At 43.7% G+C, this 22,281-nt stretch overlaps 1 protein-coding gene across 3 annotated transcripts in view; it reads left to right on the top strand.

Annotated features, from left to right (window-relative positions):
- Window positions 1-19,628, top strand: part of gosr1 (golgi SNAP receptor complex member 1) — a 34,989-nt gene extending 15,361 nt beyond the window's left edge. For 2 of the 3 annotated variants that reach the window (XM_012956914.3, NM_001015945.2), the window contains 3 exon segments: window positions 11,885-11,914; window positions 17,105-17,187; window positions 18,057-19,628. In XM_012956914.3, coding sequence (XP_012812368.1) covers window positions 11,885-11,914; window positions 17,105-17,187; window positions 18,057-18,181 — 238 coding nt within the window. In that variant the 3' untranslated portion in view covers window positions 18,182-19,628. 3 annotated transcript variants of the gene reach the window in all.
- Window positions 19,629-22,281: the final 2,653 nt, after the last annotated feature.

Below are 22,281 nucleotides of genomic sequence, written 5' to 3'. Positions count from 1 at the left end.
TTTAGGAGGTTGGACAATGTTTAGGCCTGGTTAGGACACTGGAAAGCAACTTTTGTTTTAGTTTCTTTTAACTTTTATTTGGTGTGTAGAAATAAGCAGTTGACTTCTGGACAGGCAAGGCAATGTCTGGGCCACAATGGCATTTGCAACAGGTCCACTGTGCTGTTCACGGGGCCATTTAATTTTACAAGGCCCAATATTTTTGAAGGCAACCCTGGGGGTCATTTTAGTTTTGTCAGGAGAGAACTGAATTCACAGTCCTTTGTAGTCCTCTTACACTATCTTTGACCAAATCAGCAATGGGTTGTGCTGTCATTTAGCACTGTAGATGGGGCTAATAGGCAGTTTATGACCGAAAGTGGCTATGTGGGCTGATACATTTGATAGCCAGTATTGACTTGTGTTTGGTCTGAGTAACCATTTTCCCTGTACTTATGTACCGTCAGCTGAACAACTGAATTGCTTGTAATGCCCCAAAAAACTGCTTCTTTCTGTTGTACCCCTCTGTTCATCCATCTAGAAACCTAGTAATGAATATGTCAGCCTATAACCTGCAGCAGTGGGCAGGTCTCAATAATAAGTAAATGCACCCAGTATAGGTTCTTCTTTTTTTCAATTCACTGGAAGCAGCAGCACTTTAAAAATATGTGTTAGTGATAAGAATAATAATAGAATATATACTATTCCAGTGCAGATGGGTAGCAGACTGTTTGCACTAACTACTCATAAGACATAATTCCTTTGTCCGGACAGTCATTAGTGGTGTTGTGCAAACATAAGGCCTTATTATTTGTATAGAGAAGGCCTGTCCAACTGGACTTTGGCTGTAGGATGCATTGTGGGCGTCTCTCCTAGTATTAGTTGCACTTTCACGTTCTTAATCCCTGCAAGTCTGTTTAAAGCCTTCCAGGAGAATTACAGAATGTATCTCAAGTCTACTAACATAACTGTAGGTAAGTTATCAGGCTGAGGATGCTGGGAGTAATGACTGACAGCAACAGCTGAAACCTCATGGATTTGCTGTCCCTGCTGTTAAAACAGTATTAATATTTTATTGGGTTTTATTGATGTATGTTTACTGTCTATTGCTGCAGTGTTCACCCATCGTTTTCTGTGGTTTAATTAAAGCCCCACCCAATCTATTATGTTCAATGGGTCTTAGATAATGCATGCACTATATGTCTACACATCTCCAGACTTCTGCCTGTTTAGCATTTTATTCCCAAACCAAGTTGTTCTTCCCTTCACTGCTGGTCTTCTTCTGGGAAGGCTTTCCAGTGGATGTTGGAACCTAGTTGGTAGGATTTGCTTCCTTTCAGCCATAAGATTATTAGTAAGGTTGGACACTAATGTTGGGGATCAGGCCTGGCTCACAGTTGGGGTTCCAATACATCCCACATGTGTTCTATTCTCTCTGTGCAGACCAGTCAAGGTCTTTCAAGTTTTTCTTGACCTTGTTACATGGGGGCATTATAGTGCCGAGCTTTTATCTACGGCATTGGCATGTGTGCAGACACGGAGTGGATTTTGGCAAAAAAAAAAAGAGAGCAGAACAGCTGTTTCGCAGCACATGCTCAGGTCCGTCGCGGGTTAACATGTCTTTTTAATATCCCCATACACACACAGCGAGGCGACAAAGACCCAACTCGGTGTACAGTACAATTTTACATTGGCTTATTTTAGTCTCATTGATTGCAAACAATCTGCTAACATGATTTATGATGAGAACAGGCAATCTGACTGCCTTAAATTACGGCATTTTTTAAACCAAAACATCTTTTGAGAATGTGATAAAGCATTTTAGGCTGCATTCAAATTTATGAGTATTGAATTGTTCAAGATTTTCTGACTTCGTACTAGAAAAGATTTTCATTACTTCATTTTTTTGACTTTGTACTAGAAAATATTTTCAATACTTACTGTAGCCAACAACCAGTCCATAAAATCACTTGGACATAGGTTATAAATTGTAACAAAATAGGCTGCAACAGAATTAAGATCAGACCTTCAGTTAATAGTCAAATACCTGACCAAATAATATTTTTATCCTCAGTACACAGTCTGCCTGGAGGATAGCCCAAAGCTTATGTCATAAAGAGAATGACTGATTGGATAGGATCTTAAATTTGTTTCTCAAAGAGATTGTAAATAATTTTGCCAATTCTCCCACGCACCAGTACAGAAAAGGCCAATTTGCTCCGGTCCACCCCATGGTGTTTACACTGGCAGGCATTGGCCCTTTAGCTTGTTGCAGCGCACAATGGTCATAGAAATGGTGTGTATGTGCCCTTGGTCTAAATCTCTGGAGAGAGAGTGACTCTACCTAATTATGAACATTTTTACTGAAATCATAAGAATATTTGCCAAATTCATTCATCTTCCTTGCATTTGTTTTATCCCGAGGTCCCAAGCTCCTTGTACAAATAAGAACAAGCAAGCTTTAGTCTCTTCTTCCTTAACTGGAAATTGCTCAGTTGATGGCAGCTAAGGCGATTTTCCTATCACTCTGTGCTCTGTAACCTTCTAACTCAAATATTCCATTCTTGAAGAGCTTGATCGCGCCTTAAAGGGAAGAAGAATAAAATCTGCTGCTTTTTATCTCAAATAGAAAACCAGTTTCTTTCAGTTTCTCATTAAATTCCTCAAACTGGCATATACATTTAGCTTGGAACATTTTGAAACGTTATTGTGAGTGTATTAAGTCTTCATGCACAGAGACAATAAGTCCAATTAATGGACGCAGCTGTAAGTGCTGCTGCGCAGAAATGGAAGTGTTGCGCTGTAAGGCAGTATTTATCATGTTACATCTATAGGCCCTACTGTGGCTTTCTAACTGCATTAATGTCTAAAGGGATGCAGTGGCATATTTGGCATAAAGCAGTCTGCTGTGAATTAGCCACAAACGCCTGTTAATTTACCCACTGTATTTATCTTGGGTGTGTTTTGTGGCCAGTATAACCGATTAGGCTTCATTAAAGAGGCGGTACACTGCCTGGGAAACACTTGCGCTACCACCAGCTTGGACCTGTTATGTCTAACACCTCAGGCCTTTGGCCCAGGAGGAAATACATGCGTGACCAATAGCTATTGGTCAGTTTCAGACACCCCTTTTAAGGGGCACAGTGCAGCCTCTGACAATTTGCAATTGCCATTGTTACATAATTAATAAAGGACATTATAGTGTCCATTTGAGAAGAATGAAAGTATGTTAGCGTCCCTTTATAATCCATTGGTTTGCAGAGGTATGCATTTTTTGCACTGTGGGTGGCTTTCATTCTAATACATCATCTGTGCCGTTTATAGGAAAAACTTGCATATCCAGTTCGCTCATGATTAAGCTCTTATTGAAATTAAATGAATGATACAAAGAAAATCTTGCACTGCTGGGTGTCCAGACTTTTCCTTTAGGGTTAGATGAAGAGAAGAGGGCCAGAAAGTGTCAAGTGAAATAATAATGTTTTTAGGTATCGGTATATAGGTTAGTGCAGGGATCCCTAACCTTTTTCACCCATGAGCCACATTCAGATTTAAAAAGATTTGGGGAGCAACACAAGCATGAAAAATGTACCTGGGGGTGACAAATAAGCACTATGATTGGCTATTTGGTAGCCCCTATGTGGACTGGCAGCCTAGACGTAGCCACCTCTAGTACATCTGGTTTTTACCCAACCAAAAGTTGCTTCTAAGCCAGGAATGTAAAAATAAGCACCTGCTTTAGGGCCACTGAGAGCAACAGCCAAGGGGTTTGGGGAGCACCAAGTTGCTCATGAGCCACTGGTTGGAGACCCCTGGGTCAGTGGATGTGTGCTTGCACTTTTGTCAACATTGTCTTTGGAAAGGTTAGTTACCCCTTTATGTTTTTTATAGCAGGTGGGCTTTATAATTAAAACCGCCAAAAGCTGCCCCCCAGACCACTAGGCTAGCAGCACTGGGAGGAGCCCCTGGCGGAGAAGGAAAGTCATTTCGGAATTTTACTGCCAATAGATTTGCCGCATTAGTGCCACCTAGAACAATATATTTTTTCTGCAGAAAGCATTGCCATACCGGAGTAAAGAGCTCTAGAAGCTTTCCCTGTTTGCTTAGGACAGCAGCTGCCATTTTAAATAGCTTCCTGCTCCAGCTCTAGCTGTTAGAGCTGAGATCACACATTCCTAAGGGTGGGGGGGGGGGAGTTGTTAGCATTCTTATGGGAGAGGGGAGAGAGCTTTGCAGACTCTGGCCATGGGAATTAAGGCTGTTTCTGAGAGAGGAAGTCAGACACCCAAACAACATGTTTACAAAAAAGGAGACAAGACATCTGTGTTTCTTTTGATAGAGAAGTCAGTGCAGCGTTTCTGTGAATGCTTATGGCTGTATTTACATACTTTTATGATAAAGCTTACTTAGTTTTTACCTTTCCTTCTCCTTTAAACATACCCACCCGCACCGGGCTTTCCCTTCTGGTGTGTGGCGTAGTGCTTACATGGGCATCTTTTTGTAAAAAAAAAAAAGACTATTGTTTACCCCAACTGGACTAATACAGCCTGCACTTTGTCTGGGGGAAACATTTTTTGGACAGAGAGAAAGTAAGAAACGCTGCCACAATCATGTACAATTCTGCCGGGATAATGAGGATGTACTATAATATGTTTATATTGCAATTAAAGATGAGAGTTTCTTTAAAGAGCATTTAAAGAATCTGTAATCTTTAACTGCAATAAACATATTTTCATTATAGATTCTACTTCACCGGAAATGAGAATCCCCATAACTTTTCAGCTATTGGCAGTGGTATAAATCATAAGCAAGATGCTCAGAGCAAAGCAAATATTACTTTTCAAGATTAATTTTCACATTCATCACTAATTATTTCTGCAACTCATTCATAAAAAAAAAGAAAATCTGTTGTGCAGTATTAATCTATGATTTTTGTTTAAAGTGACAGAATAAAATACATTCAAAATGGAACTTTGCTGTAAGGGTTAACTCACAAACATTTGGATCCAACTGAAATCACCCACCTCAAAGTGGGCATATCTGGCAAAGAGCAGCTCGTTTGGCAACCAAATAAGTATATCCTCCCCCAGTCTTTTTAAAACTAAACTTAAAGACTACCTTTTGGAGCACTCACCCAGCACCTGATCTGGGAATCAGCACTTATATTGTAGTGTCACCCACTGTGACCTACAGCACTTATACTGCATTTGCCTATTTGTGTCTGTAAGTTACCCTCCCATATAGATTGTAAGCTCTACGGGACAGGGGCCTCCATCCTCTTGTGTCTTTGACTCTTAACTTATTGCAACTGTATCTTGTATTTATTGTTATACTTTGTATTTATCTATTATTATCTTAATAACCCCCTGTTGTATTAATCTATTCTACTGTACAGCGCTGCGTACATAAGTAGCGCTTTATAAATAAAGATATACATACATACATATATTGTTCAATTTATAGCCAGCTTTACTGACCACCCTTTAGTGATAAGTGATATCCTATCCGATTGTTACTTGCTTATACGAATCCCAGTAATTGTACAAAATCTCCTGTGCGTGTATGTCCACTATATTAAAGGAGAAGGAAAGGTTAAGTCACTTGGGGGTGCCAAAATGTTAGGCACCCCCAAGTGACTTAGAACGCCTACCTTGTACCCCGGGCTGGTGCCCCCGTACGGAGAGAACAGCACCAGCCCGGGGCAGCTGCCGGCGCTACCTGCTTCCTCCTCGCTTGCGCGCGCATGCGCAGTAGAGTGAAAAGCCGAACTTAAACATTAAAGTCGGCTTTTCACTCTACTGCGCATGCGCCGGCCCACGGATTTCGGCAGCAGCGCGCAAAGGAAGGAGGAAGCGGTGTCTACAGGTGCCCTGGGCTGGGGGGTACAAGGTAGGTCATGTAAGTCACTTGGGGGTGCCTAACATTTTGGCACCCCCAAGTGACTTAGCCTTTCCTTCTCCTTTAAGATACCTCTGCTCCAAGGCGAGCCTCCTGGCTGCCAGTCACATTCAGAGCTCTGTGCAGCTTTCCCCACAATGCAATCTTTATGCATCGCTCAATAATGAGAGCACTTGTGCTGAATTACTCTCTCTGTCTATCCTCCCTGACTTATACACAGGGAAATGTAGTGCAAGCTCTTCTGAACTGACTCCATCTGCTGTGGGGCGTTGATTCAATGCTTCACGGCTGTGATAAAGTTGAGGTGTTGCTGTCACTTTAAATAAGAGTGCGTTAACCCATTGGGTGATTCATTGAATAACTCTAAAGAGCTCAGTGCAAAAGCATTACATTTACTACTGGGAAGACCAGAATCCTCCCTGCTTCATGCGCACCCATCCCCTTACAAATGTGCTGATGATGGCAATGTAGACTGGAAATAATGATTTGCAGATCATTTAAACCCTCTATTTACTTGCAGATAGCTTAAAGACAGCATATCAGAGGTTACAACTGAGAAATTTCCTTTTTTAAAATTTGATGCCAGAAACATGGTTAAAAAAATTGGGACAGGAGCAACAAAAAACTGGAAACTGAATTGGATACATCATAATTTTTAGACAAAAAAAGCTTTAAACATAGGTCAAGAAGGATTTTTTTCCTCTGGATCAACTAGCAGTTAGGCAGGTTATATATAGGCATTAAGGTTGAACTTGATGGATCTATGTCTTTTTTCAACCTCACTTACTATGTTACTATGTTATATTACTATGTGAAGGGTACCTTTCAGAGACACATGCTTACCCCAATAGGGTGTGCACATGTCATGTTAGTGAGGATGTGTCTCTGAATGGTATATTTCCTGTGTTTTAATGCTGGTTGGACAATAAAGACTTTTTGAATTTTTAATGCTGTAATTTGGAGGAACATGTTTTTGCTTTTTTGTCTGTACTGTGAATGGGCTGAAGCAGAGAGCTTTACTGTGAGTGGGTTTTGTATTTCTACACAATAATGTTTTCTTAACTGTACAACATGTCGCCAATCAGCCCATGTACCACCTGCAGAGTTTAGTGTATAGGACCATCAGTGCAGTGCTACCCGACTTTGTCTTCCTTTGTGCAGTGGCACAACTACTACTTGTAGGCAGAGTTAGCGACCTGTTAGCCTCTGTACATCATGGCTTCCTACCCCGTGATCCGGAGCAAGGGTGGAAAGGTTGCTATTTGCTCAGGGCAATGGGACTTCCAAATTTTTCCATCTTTATGGCTGTGTTTAATATTTTACCAGAAATAAAATTAGCTTAACCTTATTCCTAAGTGTCTGTCCATTTATGTGTCAGCTGTGGAAATGAGAGTTAAATGTAGGCCTTCCATCTGCATTTAAACCTAGCTTCAGTCACTAATAGCTTAAAGGAACAGTAACACCAAAAAATCAAAGTGTATAAAAGGAACTACAGTATAATGTACTGTTGCCCTGCACTGGTGCAACTGGTGTATTTGCTTTAGAAACATTACTATAGTTTAGTAAATGAAGCTGCTGTGTAGCCATGGGGGCAGCCATTTAAAATAGAAAAGGCACAGGTTACATAACAGATAACAGATAAGTTCTGTACAATACAATGGTTTTTTTTATCTGTTATCTCCTATGTGCCTGTGCCTTTTCTCCTTTTTCCAGCTTGAATGGCTGCCCCCATGGCTACACAGCACCTTTTTATATAAACTATAGAAGTGTTTCTAAAGCAAATGTGCAAATTTTACCAGTGCAGGGCAACAGTGCATTGTATTATGATTACTTAAAAACATTTTGATTTTTTGGTGTTACTGTTCCTTTAATTACTATGCACTAATTGCATTGGAACCCTGTGTCTGAAAGGGTCTTTTAAAAGTATTCTGTGAGATATATAAAATATTAACAGCCTGGTGCATGTGAATTGAGAGGGTCTATGGCATTTAAGCCTTATTCTAAATACGGTGTGTGTCTTTATTGCATTGAGGAGGTGTAAAAGTAGCCAGTTTATACCATTAAGCCTGTGCGTTGGGTTTGCCATTTTGGTTAAGAATTAGGCAGATGCAAAGTTCTTTTAGTGGTGCAACTAAGGAGCTGCGGGTCCCAATACAATTTTGCAACTGGTCCCTCCATAATTTATCTTTAACCCTGTATTTATAGCTGTGGATTGGCCTTGTTATATAGAAGTTTTGGCAAACTTCTAATAAAAAATATATATTTTTTGGCCCATTATTTTGTACTGTTAACAAGAATGGTAATTTTACCAGCCTGTCCAGTAAAAATGATGCTGCACGCCAATGTTATTAATAGGGAAAAATGTTAAAAATATATAAAGTCTGGTTTTTTTCTCCAAAAAAAGGTGGCAACTCTATGTACCCATGTAACTTTTCATGCTGAGAAAATGATCCGGGAGATGCAGAATTAAAGGGGTTATAAATACACAAAGTGTTGCTAATGGAAGAAAATAGCAAGCTTCCAATCAAGTTTTAGGATTTTAAAGTTTTTTGTAAATGCAAATTGTTTGTAAAGACACTTTTCTGCCCTTAGTTGTTCTACTAATTGATTAACCCTTACACTAATCAGGCACACAGGTCACTATCTTTTGCTCTCAGTATATTTATCATACAGACAAGGGAGGAATAACTAATAGCAAGTAGTAGTGCTATAAATACATAATAGACATAGAGAAAAATCCCAAAAGTATTTGGAGAGCTTCGTGTACCCCAGAGTTGCCGAAATATTGTCCTTTCTTCTCCATCACAGCACTTTAAATGCAGGAATACGTGGTACCTTCTAATGGCTTCCTCTCTCGGTGAGCTGTTTGGGAAAATGGCTTCTCCACTAAAGGTTAAGTGCTGCTGGTGGGCGGCGCAGTGCTCTTTTGCTGCTGGTGCATATGTTAATCCCTCTACTGTAAAGGAATAAGCAAATCCATTAGACTGGTTCCTGGCATGGCTGGAACCATTGCGGTTAATGCTAATGACTTTCAGTAATGTTTTCTGCCTGCTCACTTGCACAACTTTGCAGAAGGGCTCCTGGGTAGCAAATGACATAGAAGCACCGCTCACTGCAGGCCTAAAAAATCACTTCTCTACTAGGATCCCTGCTCATTATTTTGCTGTACCATAAAAATCATGATAGAATCCCTTAAAGAGAAGCATAAAGTTGTAGCACCGCTTTAAGGAACAGTAGAGCCTGCAGGTTCCTTTAGAATTAATAGCAGGTTCTGAGTCTTGTAGCTCTCGCCATGCTTGTGTGGTTCTCCCTCTACATAATGGCACAGGCAGGTTAATGGGCTGCTGGGAATAAAATGACTATAGTGCAGGTGAGTGGGACCTTAGATTGTAAGCTCTGCGCCACTTGTGCAGACTGATGGGAGTTATCTGTAACCTCTATAAGTGCTGTGGAATATATGAGTTCTGTATTAATAAAGAATAATCTGTTCAGTCAGTCCTCAGTGGGTTTATTAGTGTTGCCTGTCACTGCTAACAATCCAGCTAGTCTCAGATGGCAATTGTGGCACTGATGTGTCAGTTGATGGGACAGAAGTGAATTACAGTTTAGAGACATTTCATTCTCACCCTGACAGCTTAGTTTAACTGAGTCTCCATGTTAATGACCTTAGGCAGGTAATTTAGTCCTGAGATTGGCACTTGTAGTATCCAGGCACATTAGAAACTAACCAGTTAGTACATACCCTGTCATTGTGCATGCAACTATAGCACCAGTTTGCCTCTATGTTGTATATTAAAGGGAAAATATACCCCCATTTGGACATAAGCTCAACCAGTTACAGTTATGTAGAAAAGGTGCATAAACACCGTGAACATCCAGAAATAAAAATGTGTTTTTTAAACAAACCTACTGAACTTAGTTCCATAGATTATAAGATAACCTTGTTACTTTGATAAACCATTTCCCAGCCTCCCTTAGGCTGACCCTCACCTTGTTCAATTGTCAAATGGTGGATTCTGGGACTTGAAGTCCCTCTGCTTTGCATTGTGGGTGTGCCTATATGCCTGACTGAACTGAATGAGGTCATGTCAAAAAGGGGGGTATATGTTCCACTTAAAGGAGAATTGAACCCTTGTCCCCTCCCTCCAGGCTCCCTCCCCGCAGCCTCTTTTCGGAAGACTCCCTGTGGCCTAACCTGCACTAAATTTGCAGACTTGTGCAATGGAGTTCAAAGGGGCCATCTTGCCCTGTCTTCTGATGCCCTTCTGTCAGAGCCAACACGGATCTTGGAGGAGCATGCGCAGTTCAATCCACGTCCTGAATCCGCTTCGATTGCGCGTGATCCTGCAGGCACCGTACTGACAGCTGAGAGGATCAGAATACAGACAGAAGATGGCGCTGTTAAACTCAATGTGCAGCTCTGAGACTTCTGAAGAGGGGAGCTTGGAGGGGGTGGGGTAGGGTTAAGTTCTCCTTTAAATGTAATGAAGTACTTGATTGATATATTTCTCCTATACAATTACTTATTAATTAATTCAATGGACTTGGCCTAAAGGGTAAATTATTGGCATTTTCAGCTGGCTTCATTGTATTTTTTGCCAGTACATTACGGTACATAGATTTATTTTCGCTGTAGGATTAGGCCTCTTACACACGAGCATTTGGTCATGCTTTTGGTAAAGGGATTCTGTCATGATTTTTATGGAGTGCTTTTTATTTCTAAATTACACTGCGTACATAGCAAATAATTCACTCTACCATTTAAAATGTTATTCTTAAACCAACAAATGTTCCTTTATGGTTAAATGCATGAAAGAGTCACGGCAGCAGGAGGCACAACCATGCGCTTGTGTGTAAGAGCCCTTATTCCCTCACTTATTGGCTGAGAGCTCACACTATTCATTCACTTAAGGCAGGAAGCTATCATGGAAAGGATTTTCATAGGCACCTTTCATGCAAATTCATTTATTAATTATATTGTTATATAACCAAACAGATTTGCTTATAGTCTGTAAGATATGTAATGCTGTCCCTTATAGTCTATAACAGTAAGTATCCCTTATAAATAAAGACTGTATGTACTGTTTGGCTGCCACTAGAGGCACTCTGGGCAAGATGCAACATCAGTAATCTTCATTCCCACACTAAAACCCACTCTGAGGTTACTAAAAGATGGAGAGATATCCAAGTGGAATAAAAAATACAAAAATCAGAAACTAGGCATCTGCATCAGGCACAAAATCCAACATTTTCTACTGTTTTTGCAATGTCTCATTCTTTTTGCATGTGAGTAAATATGGAATGGGATCTGTTATCCAGAAACCCTTTATCCAGAAAGTTCCAAAATACAGAAAGGCCACCTCCCATAGATTCCACTATAAGCAAATACTTTTTAAAAATGATTTCCCTTTTCTCTGTAATAATAAAACAGTACCTGTACTTGATACCAGCTAAGGTATAATTACCCCTTATTGGAGCCAAAACAAGCCTATTGGGTTTATTTAATCTTTAGGCTGATGCCACACCAGGCGTAGGGCTGATTTTTTCGGCAACCGGAAAAACGCTTGCCGATAAATCAGCCCTACGCCTGCTACTTGTGCCTGCACCCGAATGAATGAGATACGCTCGGGTGCAGGCACATGTAGCCGATATGCGCACTAAAACGCGTGAGAATGCAAAGTCTCGCGTTTTCATGCGTATATCGGCTACATGCGCATGCACCCGAGCGTATTCCATTCATTCGGGTGCAGGCACAAGTAGCAGGCGTAGGGCTGAATTTTCGGCAAGCGGAAAAAATCAGCCCTACGCCTGGTGTGGCATCAGCCTTAAATGACTAAAGAATTAGATTTAAGGTATGGAGATCCAAATTATGGTAAGCTCCCTTATCCAGAAACCCCAGATCTCCAACATTCTGGACAACAGGTCCCATACCTGTAAATGATGGATGTATGTTGATTTAATGAAGCACACATATATACAATTAACAGCCTTTCCTTTTCTTTTTCTACAGTTCTGACCGTTTAATAGAAGAAACTATAAGGTAAGAATCCCTAGACTGTGTATGAATATGGGAACTTTGCTTTAGGGCAATGAGGCTTTTTCTCTGCTGGCGTATCTACACTGGGGGAGAAAATGCCCAACCACAGCGTTTGTTTATACAGAGGCTTCTCTGAGGGCTGCTGGTTTGTTTGACTTAGCTTTTGGGGAGTAGAATGTTGTTTTAGATTCATTTTTACATTTTGTCCTGTTTAGAGCAGAAATAACAAAAACCATAGATATCTCCTAATTAAAACAATAGGCAAAAAGGATGTTCAGCACAAGCCCTATTCATTGCACCAGAGTTGAAGCATTATAAATAGTTCATAAATATGCTTACTCAATAGCACTTTTATCCTGCTGCAAAATGTTCATCCATACTCTGCAATGAAAAATATGCTAGGTTGAGCAACTCACAAATCTTTAAATATTTTAACTGTAAGAAAATGTAATATTGAGCTGTAGTGAAACCGATTTATTTTTGATAATAGAAGTGGTTCTTCATTGATAAAGAAGCCACCCATGTGTATAGCAGCCCTTGCCTGCCCATGCCATTGTCTGTGTTTATAGATTTCCCTCCCTTACCCATTTGCTTCCTGACTCAGGAGTAGTGTCAGTAACACTCCATGAATACACATGATCAGAAATACAGTAGCTATAGCAATCTTTTGAAAGGTACAGTAGCCATTGTGTCTCAGATGTGAAACCTCTATCATCAGCATTTTCCACTCCTTTTCCCCTAACAGGCTGCATAGCTTATAGTGTGTATGCAGAGCTGTCACTTTCCGCATATCTGTATTAAAGGGAAATATAACCCCAATTTAGACATGAGCTCAGTCAGCTGGGCCTATGTAGAAAAGGTGCAAAACACTATCTGAACTTCCAGAAATGAATATATTATTCTATATGTAGTCATACCTGATTCCATTTGTTAAATGGAAATTAATGGCGGAATATATAGTTATCTGGTTGTTGTTTCCCTCTTTTTAGCATTTATGAAGCTATTAGGGACTTGGCCTTTCCAAAGTTGCCATTGTTTTCAGGCACAATGGTCACCACCATCTTGTCACTTGCCATTGCCATCTTGTCTAGTTATATTCTCCTTATCAGACTGCAGCAGGGGACATGATAAACAGGCAGTAAAGAGGCATTGCTGCAGCAGGGACAGCTCCCGCGTTTGCTTGTAGCCTCTTTAGAACTTGTCCCTTAGCCTATAGCAGTGCTGTCCAACTTCAGTGGTACTGAGGGACGGAATTTTTCTGTCCTACGTCGTGGGGCCGATAATGGAAGCCAGTTTTGACCACTCTTTTTTTTTTTTTTTTTTTTTTTTAAACCACACCTATGTAATCACAAGAGCTTTTATGACCATACCCACACTAATAGTGGTAGCCCAGCAAATAATCAAATGGTTGGTGCTCACTGCAGGGGAAAAAAAAAACCAATCACTCATATGTTAAAGAAGTTTGTTAATTTATATTAAGGCAGGGTAAGGCTGGCAGAGTATGGCACACACACACAGGCAGGGTAGGGCAGGCAGAGAACAATACATGGTCTTACAGGTGTGAACAATGCAATGCAGGGGCGCTCAGTTAATCTCAGTACTAAAACCATTTAAAGCTTACACAAAGGTAAGCAGTCACAGCAGACACATGGGGGGCCACCAGTTGGACAGCACTGGTCTGTAGCATCATAAGTGCTCTCCTAGGCCTGCAGTGTTTGCCTGCAGGGGGCATTTATCCACCGTACCACATTCTTGGGGCCAAATTATAATACAGTTTTAATTATAAGAGCCATTGTGCTGTTCTTTAATTATCCATCTTTGTTTCCTTACAAGTACAGGTAATAGTATAGTGGTCGCTTGAGCTAAATACCAGGGTGGCTGGGGCAGTTTGGGCACATTTTCCCCACATGACAATGCTGGAGGAGGAAACACCATCATCCTTTATAGGGTATTAAAATGAAAAATAATGTGATTTTTCCCCCCCTTGAAGTAATAAGAGCAGCTGTTGTATTATGGTGGGACACAGCTTCAGATTCCCTTCAGTGCTTTGCCATATTTATAGTGAAATGTGAGGAAATGAGTACAAGGGAAAGACACTGTATGGCAGTAATAAAGCATTGATTTGCTCTGAGTGCTGGGAGGCTGTGCAGTGGAAGGTCAGTGGCTATACTAAATGGCCAGGGCTGATTTATACATACCCAGCTGTGTGTCATTTACTCAGGGAATTACCTCTGTGCGGATTTATGCAGGGCTTTCCTTATTAGAAATGCTGCTCATTGCTCTTAAATTCCATAACTGCTCTCAGCATGGCCATTTCATTAGAAATTCCTTTTTTGAAGTAAAAACATTCCCCAAATGTAAAGCTCTCCTCTTCCTAAATGTGCCGGCTTGAGAGCCACGAGCATTTGCCTCCCCGGCTTTACGGAGCTTTGCCTTTCAGATGCTAAAAGCACTTTCTCGCAGGATATATCCTAATGAGGTTTTATAATTGTGTCCCTCTGGGGCTCTTGGCAGAAGCCAGCAGCACTCTGTATATGAGCTCGGCAGACCTGTTCAGCCAGAATCATATCCTCTGGAATAAGTGCAGGGACACAGCAAAGACTCATTATTGGAATAAATGCTGCCCGGCCATATTGGATTGCTGGTATTTAGAACGTTGCGAGAGTGCGGCTTTAGTTAAAGCCCATATTGTGTAGGTTAGAAGCATCTATATAAGCATCTGAGGCCCTGTACCTAGGGGGATGCCCACTGAAGCCTATATATAAATGCCCCCTGCCAGACAGACCCTTGCTGCTGAAGTTGGTAGTATTCCACTTCTACACATGCACATATACTGTATGGAGGCTGCACCAATCAGGGGGTAAGGGGATAGCACCTGAATAGGGGTATAGGGGTCACTGAGCTTTATACAGATACCACCAAAGCCAGTCAGACCTTACTGCTGCACTTCTACATGTACCTGTGCTCCTGCACTAACCATTGTGTTCTGGTAATGGCCCACTTGCCAGGTCCCTGAGCTTGCAGGTAGGTGCTACATTATGGGAATATACTAGGTGCCCACCTTAGGCAGTCTGAGACTGCAGTGACGCTAAAGAAATGGTGACCACTGGCATAGAACAAAAAGCCTATCAGATGAGGGGCCCCGTGACTCTGTCCTGGTATCCAGCACTGCTGAGAAATAGATTTTGTTTCCGGAGTTGGTTCCCTGACGCAGAGCTTGTTAACCATTCCTATTGCACTTTCCCATCTGTTGCACATGGCTGCCGACATGTACCTTGTACTGAGTGCTCTAAGTGCATTGTCCGTATCCTCTGGTGCCGTCAGCCTCACCAAACTACTCTTTCATTTACATTTACATCATTCAGTCTTTTTCCACTCACCCCCCTGAGTGTAACCTGCAAGGAGGAAGCTCTCAGTGTATTGCCATCTAATACATGGCTCATCCCTCAGTGCCAGTGTCTCATCAGGCCAGAGACTTATAAAACCTTTTGGGCGGGAGGATATTTGGTTTTGCCCCTCTTAACACACAGGAAACAAACAATTATATTTTCCTCCTTTATTATTTTTATTGACACACCAGTGTTAATACAGAAATTGTGGCCACAAAAGTACCTTATCCCCTTCATTTTCCCTAAACATGCCCAGTGCCCCATTCCTATTGGTTGTTCATTAAATGTTGATTTCACACTTGGGGCCACAATAATATAGAATCAGTGTCAGGTTTAGAAAATTAGGAAATGGAGGGTGCAAATAAAATGGTAGTATCAGACTAGCAGTTCATGATTTTGGTATGTAGATAAACGCACTTGGATTACTGAGGATTCTGGGATATGTAGTTCACAGGAGCTGGGAGAGTATTTTTATGCCATTCCCTGTGCAGAAGGCTTACAGAGCAAAAGAGAGTATCCATCCATCTGTTACTATTTTCTACACTGCTTGTTTCACAAAATACCACAAATACCGGTAGTTCTTTTGGCTAAAATGGTGCTGTCACTGCAGGGGCGAGGTGCTTCAGATAAAAGCAAATGACAAGCGGCTTGGCCAGGTTCTGGTGCTGCAGCCCTTTTCTCTCAGAGTGTCCTGTACCTGTCACTAGCCTGGCACAATGCTATGGCCCAGTGGGCACTAAGGCTAGCTGCCAGCTCATACGTCTCCTTGCTCTTATTGTCACTGTCTCCAGGAATTCTTTCTGCAGTTTCTCTACTGGGCTCCCTGTTTTATACCCCTTCCAACCTGCTAATTCTTTCCCCCTTCGCCCATTACTCCTTTCCCAGCGGCTTTTGACAAAGTGCCAGATTGCTGGGCAGGCAAATGTGCAGTGAGGCCCCACACTATGGATCCCCTGTCAGTTCCACAGTCCTCAGGAAGCATCATTTAATGTAATCCAAGAAAATTCCCATGCTCTACCTGTTAGTGCTGCCCTATCACTGCTGCCCCTGTCTCTCTGTCTCATAACCGTACTGAGCAGCAAAGCCTCATATACAGGTAAGTCTTACAGTGGCCATGCACAGGCCAATAAAAGCTGGGGACAGTCTGTGTTGGCAGCTCATCAGCCCATGTAAAGGGCCCTCAAACTGGCCTGCCTCCGATATCTGCCTGAAAATGGCCTCTATCCTGGCACAGTGATCCAACCTTCTAGAGGGCTCAATCCGATATCACCCACCTTAGGGTGGGCATATGGAGTAAAGATCCACTTGTTTTGTGACCTTGTCAAATGAGTGGAACTTTCAGTGTATAGCCACCTTTAGGCTAATGTCGGAGTTTGTCGTCCGTGATAGATCTCTCCTACTGTGGCCGACTAACTGATTCAAAATGGCTTTCCATCTGCAACAGTAGGAGTCACTGATGAAAGGGCCTACACATCACTTCGGCTTTCTAAAGTCACACAAAGCTGCCTGCAGGAGAAAACTTTGAAAAGCCAAAGCGATACGTAGACCCTTCCTATTGTTGCCAGTGGAAAGGCATTTCAGAGTGATTAAGCACTTGCTACTAGTAGCTCCGTGTGTCTTCACCCTTAAACTTTTTGTGGGCATTGCTGCTTGTCCTGCAGATTCTCAGTTGTGCCTGTGACTTTCCAGATCCTATTGACTATGGCTCCCATCCCTATCTGGATTATATCAATCTGCCACAAAGTTATTGCCATTGATTTTAATCACATTCATAACCATTTTGTTTTCAATCTATATTTTTCAGTATTGCTATGGCAACTAAAGAAAACATGACATCACAGAGGGGAATGCTGAAATCCATTCAGAGCAGGGTGAACACCTTGGCCAGTATCCTTATGCGCTTGTTACCATATTATTCTACATATTCATTACATTTAACATTGATGTATAAATTACTAATATGTATCCGGCAGCACTGTACAGTATTTGGTGTTCTGAAAGAATCATATGCTAATGCACAAACCGTACAGATTGCATTCAAACACTACAAACTGATACAGGACGTAAGGAGGGGTTTACTCATTAGAGCTACAGTATAGAACATGTATCATTCTATGTCCTCTCAAGCCCATAGTCTCCTGGGAGCAGCCTTTCCATTCTGCCCTGCAGCCCCCTCTCATTTCTGTATCGTAGGAGGGTGCAGCCCAGGGGCAACTGCTCTAAAATGGAAACATTTCCATTCCATGAACATGTAGTGATTAGTATAGCGTCCATGGAACTTGGGGTATCCGAGTGGTACGGCATGAGTTTTATTCAGCAATGTAACATCACAATGACTGGTTAAAAAATATATTTTACCATTTATTCCTTTTGTGCAATAATATATGTAAAATGTATAAACTGAGTGCAGTGTGCAGTGTTCTCACACAGAATTCCAGTGTCATTCCAGCTGCAATGGGAGTCGTGCCCACCACAGTTGTTCCAGATGTCAGTGCCAATGCGCTTGTTTGCCATTGTGGCATATGTTTTCCAGAGCACAGTGTTAAAATGGTATTAGCATGTGATTCTTTTAGCCCAAGTCTGCTGCACCTTTTGAGGTAACTTGGGGTGAGAATCCTGGAATTACCACCTTGTTCAGGGTGCAAGTGCAATGACACGCTAGTGTGTCAGGTATATGTTACATGCCCGTACATAGTATCCATGTTAGTTGTGCTGTTCCCATGCTTTTGTTCCAGCCCTTAGCCACGTTCCTACAGATCGTTTTCCCGCCGTTAACAGCCTCATCCAGAGAATCAACCTGAGGAAGCGCAGAGATTCTCTCATCCTGGGCGCAGTTATCGGCATTTGCACTATTTTGTTGCTGCTGTACGCTATCCATTGATGACTGACGCGCCACAGACTAACCAACCACAATCCAGGGCAAAGTCCAGCTGCCATCCAGCCCAAGTGAAGCGCGGAAGGCGCAGTTCAGTGCACACAACCTGTAGATAAGGGAGTGGGATATCTTAAACCAATTTACATTTTATATTGGAAATCTTCATAGCACTGGCAGTATCCCTGTGTTCGCCAGCCCTACGCGCACACAACGACATGTAACTGTTTACTGTATCCATGATGTATCCGGACATATAGACATGTACTTTCCGAGGGAGTTAAACATCCATTGTGCTATGCTGCTACCAGGCCATCAGCCATCAGACCGGCTTTGCCAGCAAGGTATGTGTCTGATTGCCTGAACATTCAGTTTTATGCAGAATAATTGTACAGTGCACTAATTTAGTCACAAATGCATTCTTAACTCCTCCACCCCCCCTAATAAATGCAACATTGTTCATACAAAATGTTTTACTATCTTCTAAAGCCACTCACTGGGACACATGGAACTCAGAGAACAGATATTTGAGGAGGTAACTTGGTTACCAAATAGGTGTCTTTTCTCTCACCTCCCATATGCAACTCACGGAAATCCTGCCAGAGAACATCAGTTTTGGTTGCATCTTTGCAGGAACCTTACAAGCAGTTAGTTACCCATTTGGGACCTTCCAGTGTTCCTCAAGCTGCCTGTGTAGTTGTATGCCCAGCCTATGTAGCGATCAGGTGATTCTCAGCTGGGATGCTGTAATAATCATATTTATCAGAAGGACCTTCCAATTAGTAATTGTGGGATAAATTACCCTTCTTGAGTCCTGTAGCTGGTGGAAATACAAGATTAGTACCAGGTGTGTTTGGGTTTAAAGGCCCTCCCTCATCAAGCTTGGATTTCCTGTCTCCTAAACAAGGGGAAGCCATGCTCAGCCCCCTGCTGCTGCCTGTGTGTATCATGGGAGAAATCTAGCTGGTCAGCAGTGCTCACTGGAAATGCTTTATGCAAAAGGTGTTCCATCATCCAAAAACTGGCACAGCGGATGTCTCGTATAGCTGCTTGGATGAGCTTACCTTCTGCATTCCATAACAGCTGCCACTAAGCCATCACCCCTTTATTGTTCCCAAGCACCCCAACTTTACAGTAAACCCGAATGTTTGCTACTGACATGAGTGGAGCTGGTAGCCTGGTTACATGCAAAGCCCATTACTTTAGTCACCCCGTTGAATAGGAAAGTGTTAATCTCAATTAAAGCGTCTAATCCCAAAGCCTCTACCTGTACATACCCCTCCCCCTCCTAATGGCACTTTCTCATTCGCCTTTACAGATAGCTCCATGAAACTAATGATATTTTATTGCTCTTGTAATTATTTTCCCATTTCTGCACCTAATGTGCATTTTTTCTGTCTGTAATAAAGAAGAAAGCTTTGTTATGTAATTTAATAATAAATTAGAGTTCTACATAGCTCTGCCTCGGGGTTTTTATTGCGATTGGGAGTATTGATCGCTTCTGGAAAGTATGAGTAGGTTTCCGATGGATACCTCGCAAAATAAATAAATAAATGCAAACCAGGATTTGTATCGGCATTTGCCCGGGGGAATGAGAAATCCCTGGACTGCCCCCTTTGCACAGAATGTATCGGAGTCGGCCCTGGCGCACCTATCCCTGCACTGTGTGTGTGTGTCCCTCACTGCGATACATTACATGGGAAGTGCAGCCCTTACTGCCGAGCAGCACCCCGGGGTGTGTGTCCCTCACTGAGATACGTTACATGGGAAGTGCAGCCCTTACTGCCGAGCAGCACCCCGGGGTGTGTGTCCCTCACTGAGATACATTACATGGGAAGTGCAGCCCTTACTGCCGAGCAGCACCCCGGGGTGTGTGTCCCTCACTGCGATACGTTACATGGGAAGTGCAGCCCTTACTGCCGAGCAGCACCCCGGGGTGTGTGTCCCTCACTGCGATACATTACATGGGAAGTGCAGCCCTTACTGCCGAGCAGCACCCCGGGGTGTGTGTCCCTCACTGAGATACATTACATGGGAAGTGCAGCCCTTACTGCCGAGCAGCACCCCGGGGTGTGTGTCCCTCACTGCGATACGTTACATGGGAAGTGCAGCCCTTACTGCCGAGCAGCACCCCGGGGTGTGTGTCCCTCACTGAGATACATTACATGGGAAGTGCAGCCCTTACTGCCGAGCAGCACCCCGGGGTGTGTGTCCCTCACTGAGATACATTACATGGGAAGTGCCACCCTTACTGCCGAGCAGCACCCCGGGGTGTGTGTCCCTCACTGAGATACATTACATGGGAAGTGCAGCCTTACTGCCGAGCAGCACCCCGGGGTGTGTGTCCCTCACTGAGATACATTACATGGGAAGTGCAGCCCTTACTGCCGAGCAGCACCCCGGGGTGTGTGTCCCTCACTGAGATACATTACATGGGAAGTGCACCCTTACTGCCGAGCAGCACCCCGGGTGTGTGTCCCTCACTGAGATACATTACATGGGAAGTGCACCCTTACTGCCGAGCAGCACCCCGGGGTGTGTGTCCCTCACTGAGATACGTTACATGGGAAGTGCCACCCTTACTGCCGAGCAGCACCCCGGGGTGTGTGTCCCTCACTGAGATACATTACATGGGAAGTGCACCCTTACTGCCGAGCAGCACCCTGGGGTGTGTGTCCCTCACTGCGATACATTACATGGGAAGTGCAGCCCTTACTGCCGAGCAGCACCCCGGGGTGTGTGTCCCTCACTGCGATACGTTACATGGGAAGTGCAGCCCTTACTGCCGAGCAGCACCCCGGGGTGTGTGTCCCTCACTGAGATACATTACATGGGAAGTGCAGCCCTTACTGCCGAGCAGCACCCCGGGGTGTGTGTCCCTCACTGCGATACGTTACATGGGAAGTGCAGCCCTTACTGCCGAGCAGCACCCCGGGGTGTGTGTCCCTCACTGCGATACATTACATGGGAAGTGCAGCACCCCGGGGTGTGTGTCCCTCACTGAGATACATTACATGGGAAGTGCAGCCCTTACTGCCGAGCAGCACCCCGGGGTGTGTGTCCCTCACTGCGATACGTTACATGGGAAGTGCAGCCCTTACTGCCGAGCAGCACCCCGGGGTGTGTGTCCCTCACTGAGATACATTACATGGGAAGTGCAGCCCTTACTGCCGAGCAGCACCCCGGGGTGTGTGTCCCTCACTGAGATACATTACATGGGAAGTGCCACCCTTACTGCCGAGCAGCACCCCGGGGTGTGTGTCCCTCACTGAGATACATTACATGGGAAGTGCACCCTTACTGCCGAGCAGCACCCCGGGGTGTGTGTCCCTCACTGAGATACATTACATGGGAAGTGCACCCTTACTGCCGAGCAGCACCCCGGGGTGTGTGTCCCTCACTGAGATACGTTACATGGGAAGTGCCACCCTTACTGCCGAGCAGCACCCCGGGGTGTGTGTCCCTCACTGAGATACATTACATGGGAAGTGCACCCTTACTGCCGAGCAGCACCCTGGGGTGTGTGTCCCTCACTGCGATACATTACATGGGAAGTGCAGCCCTTACTGCCGAGCAGCACCCCGGGGTGTGTGTCCCTCACTGAGATACATTACATGGGAAGTGCAGCCCTTACTGCCGAGCAGCACCCCGGGGTGTGTGTCCCTCACTGAGATACATTACATGGGAAGTGCAGCCCTTACTGCCGAGCAGCACCCCGGGGTGTGTGTCCCTCACTGAGATACATTACATGGGAAGTGCAGCCCTTACTGCCGAGCAGCACCCCGGGGTGTGTGTCCCTCACTGCGATACGTTACATGGGAAGTGCAGCCCTTACTGCCGAGCAGCACCCCGGGGTGTGTGTCCCTCACTGAGATACATTACATGGGAAGTGCACCCTTACTGCCGAGCAGCACCCTGGGGTGTGTGTCCCTCACTGCGATACATTACATGGGAAGTGCAGCCCTTACTGCCGAGCAGCACCCCGGGGTGTGTGTCCCTCACTGAGATACATTACATGGGAAGTGCAGCCCTTACTGCCGAGCAGCACCCCGGGGTGTGTGTCCCTCACTGAGATACATTACATGGGAAGTGCAGCCCTTACTGCCGAG

Source organism: Xenopus tropicalis, chromosome 2 (assembly GCF_000004195.4).
Source record: "Xenopus tropicalis strain Nigerian chromosome 2, UCB_Xtro_10.0, whole genome shotgun sequence".
Taxonomy (NCBI): Eukaryota; Metazoa; Chordata; class Amphibia; order Anura; family Pipidae; genus Xenopus; species Xenopus tropicalis.
This window is presented reverse-complemented; position numbering and strand designations above follow the sequence as displayed.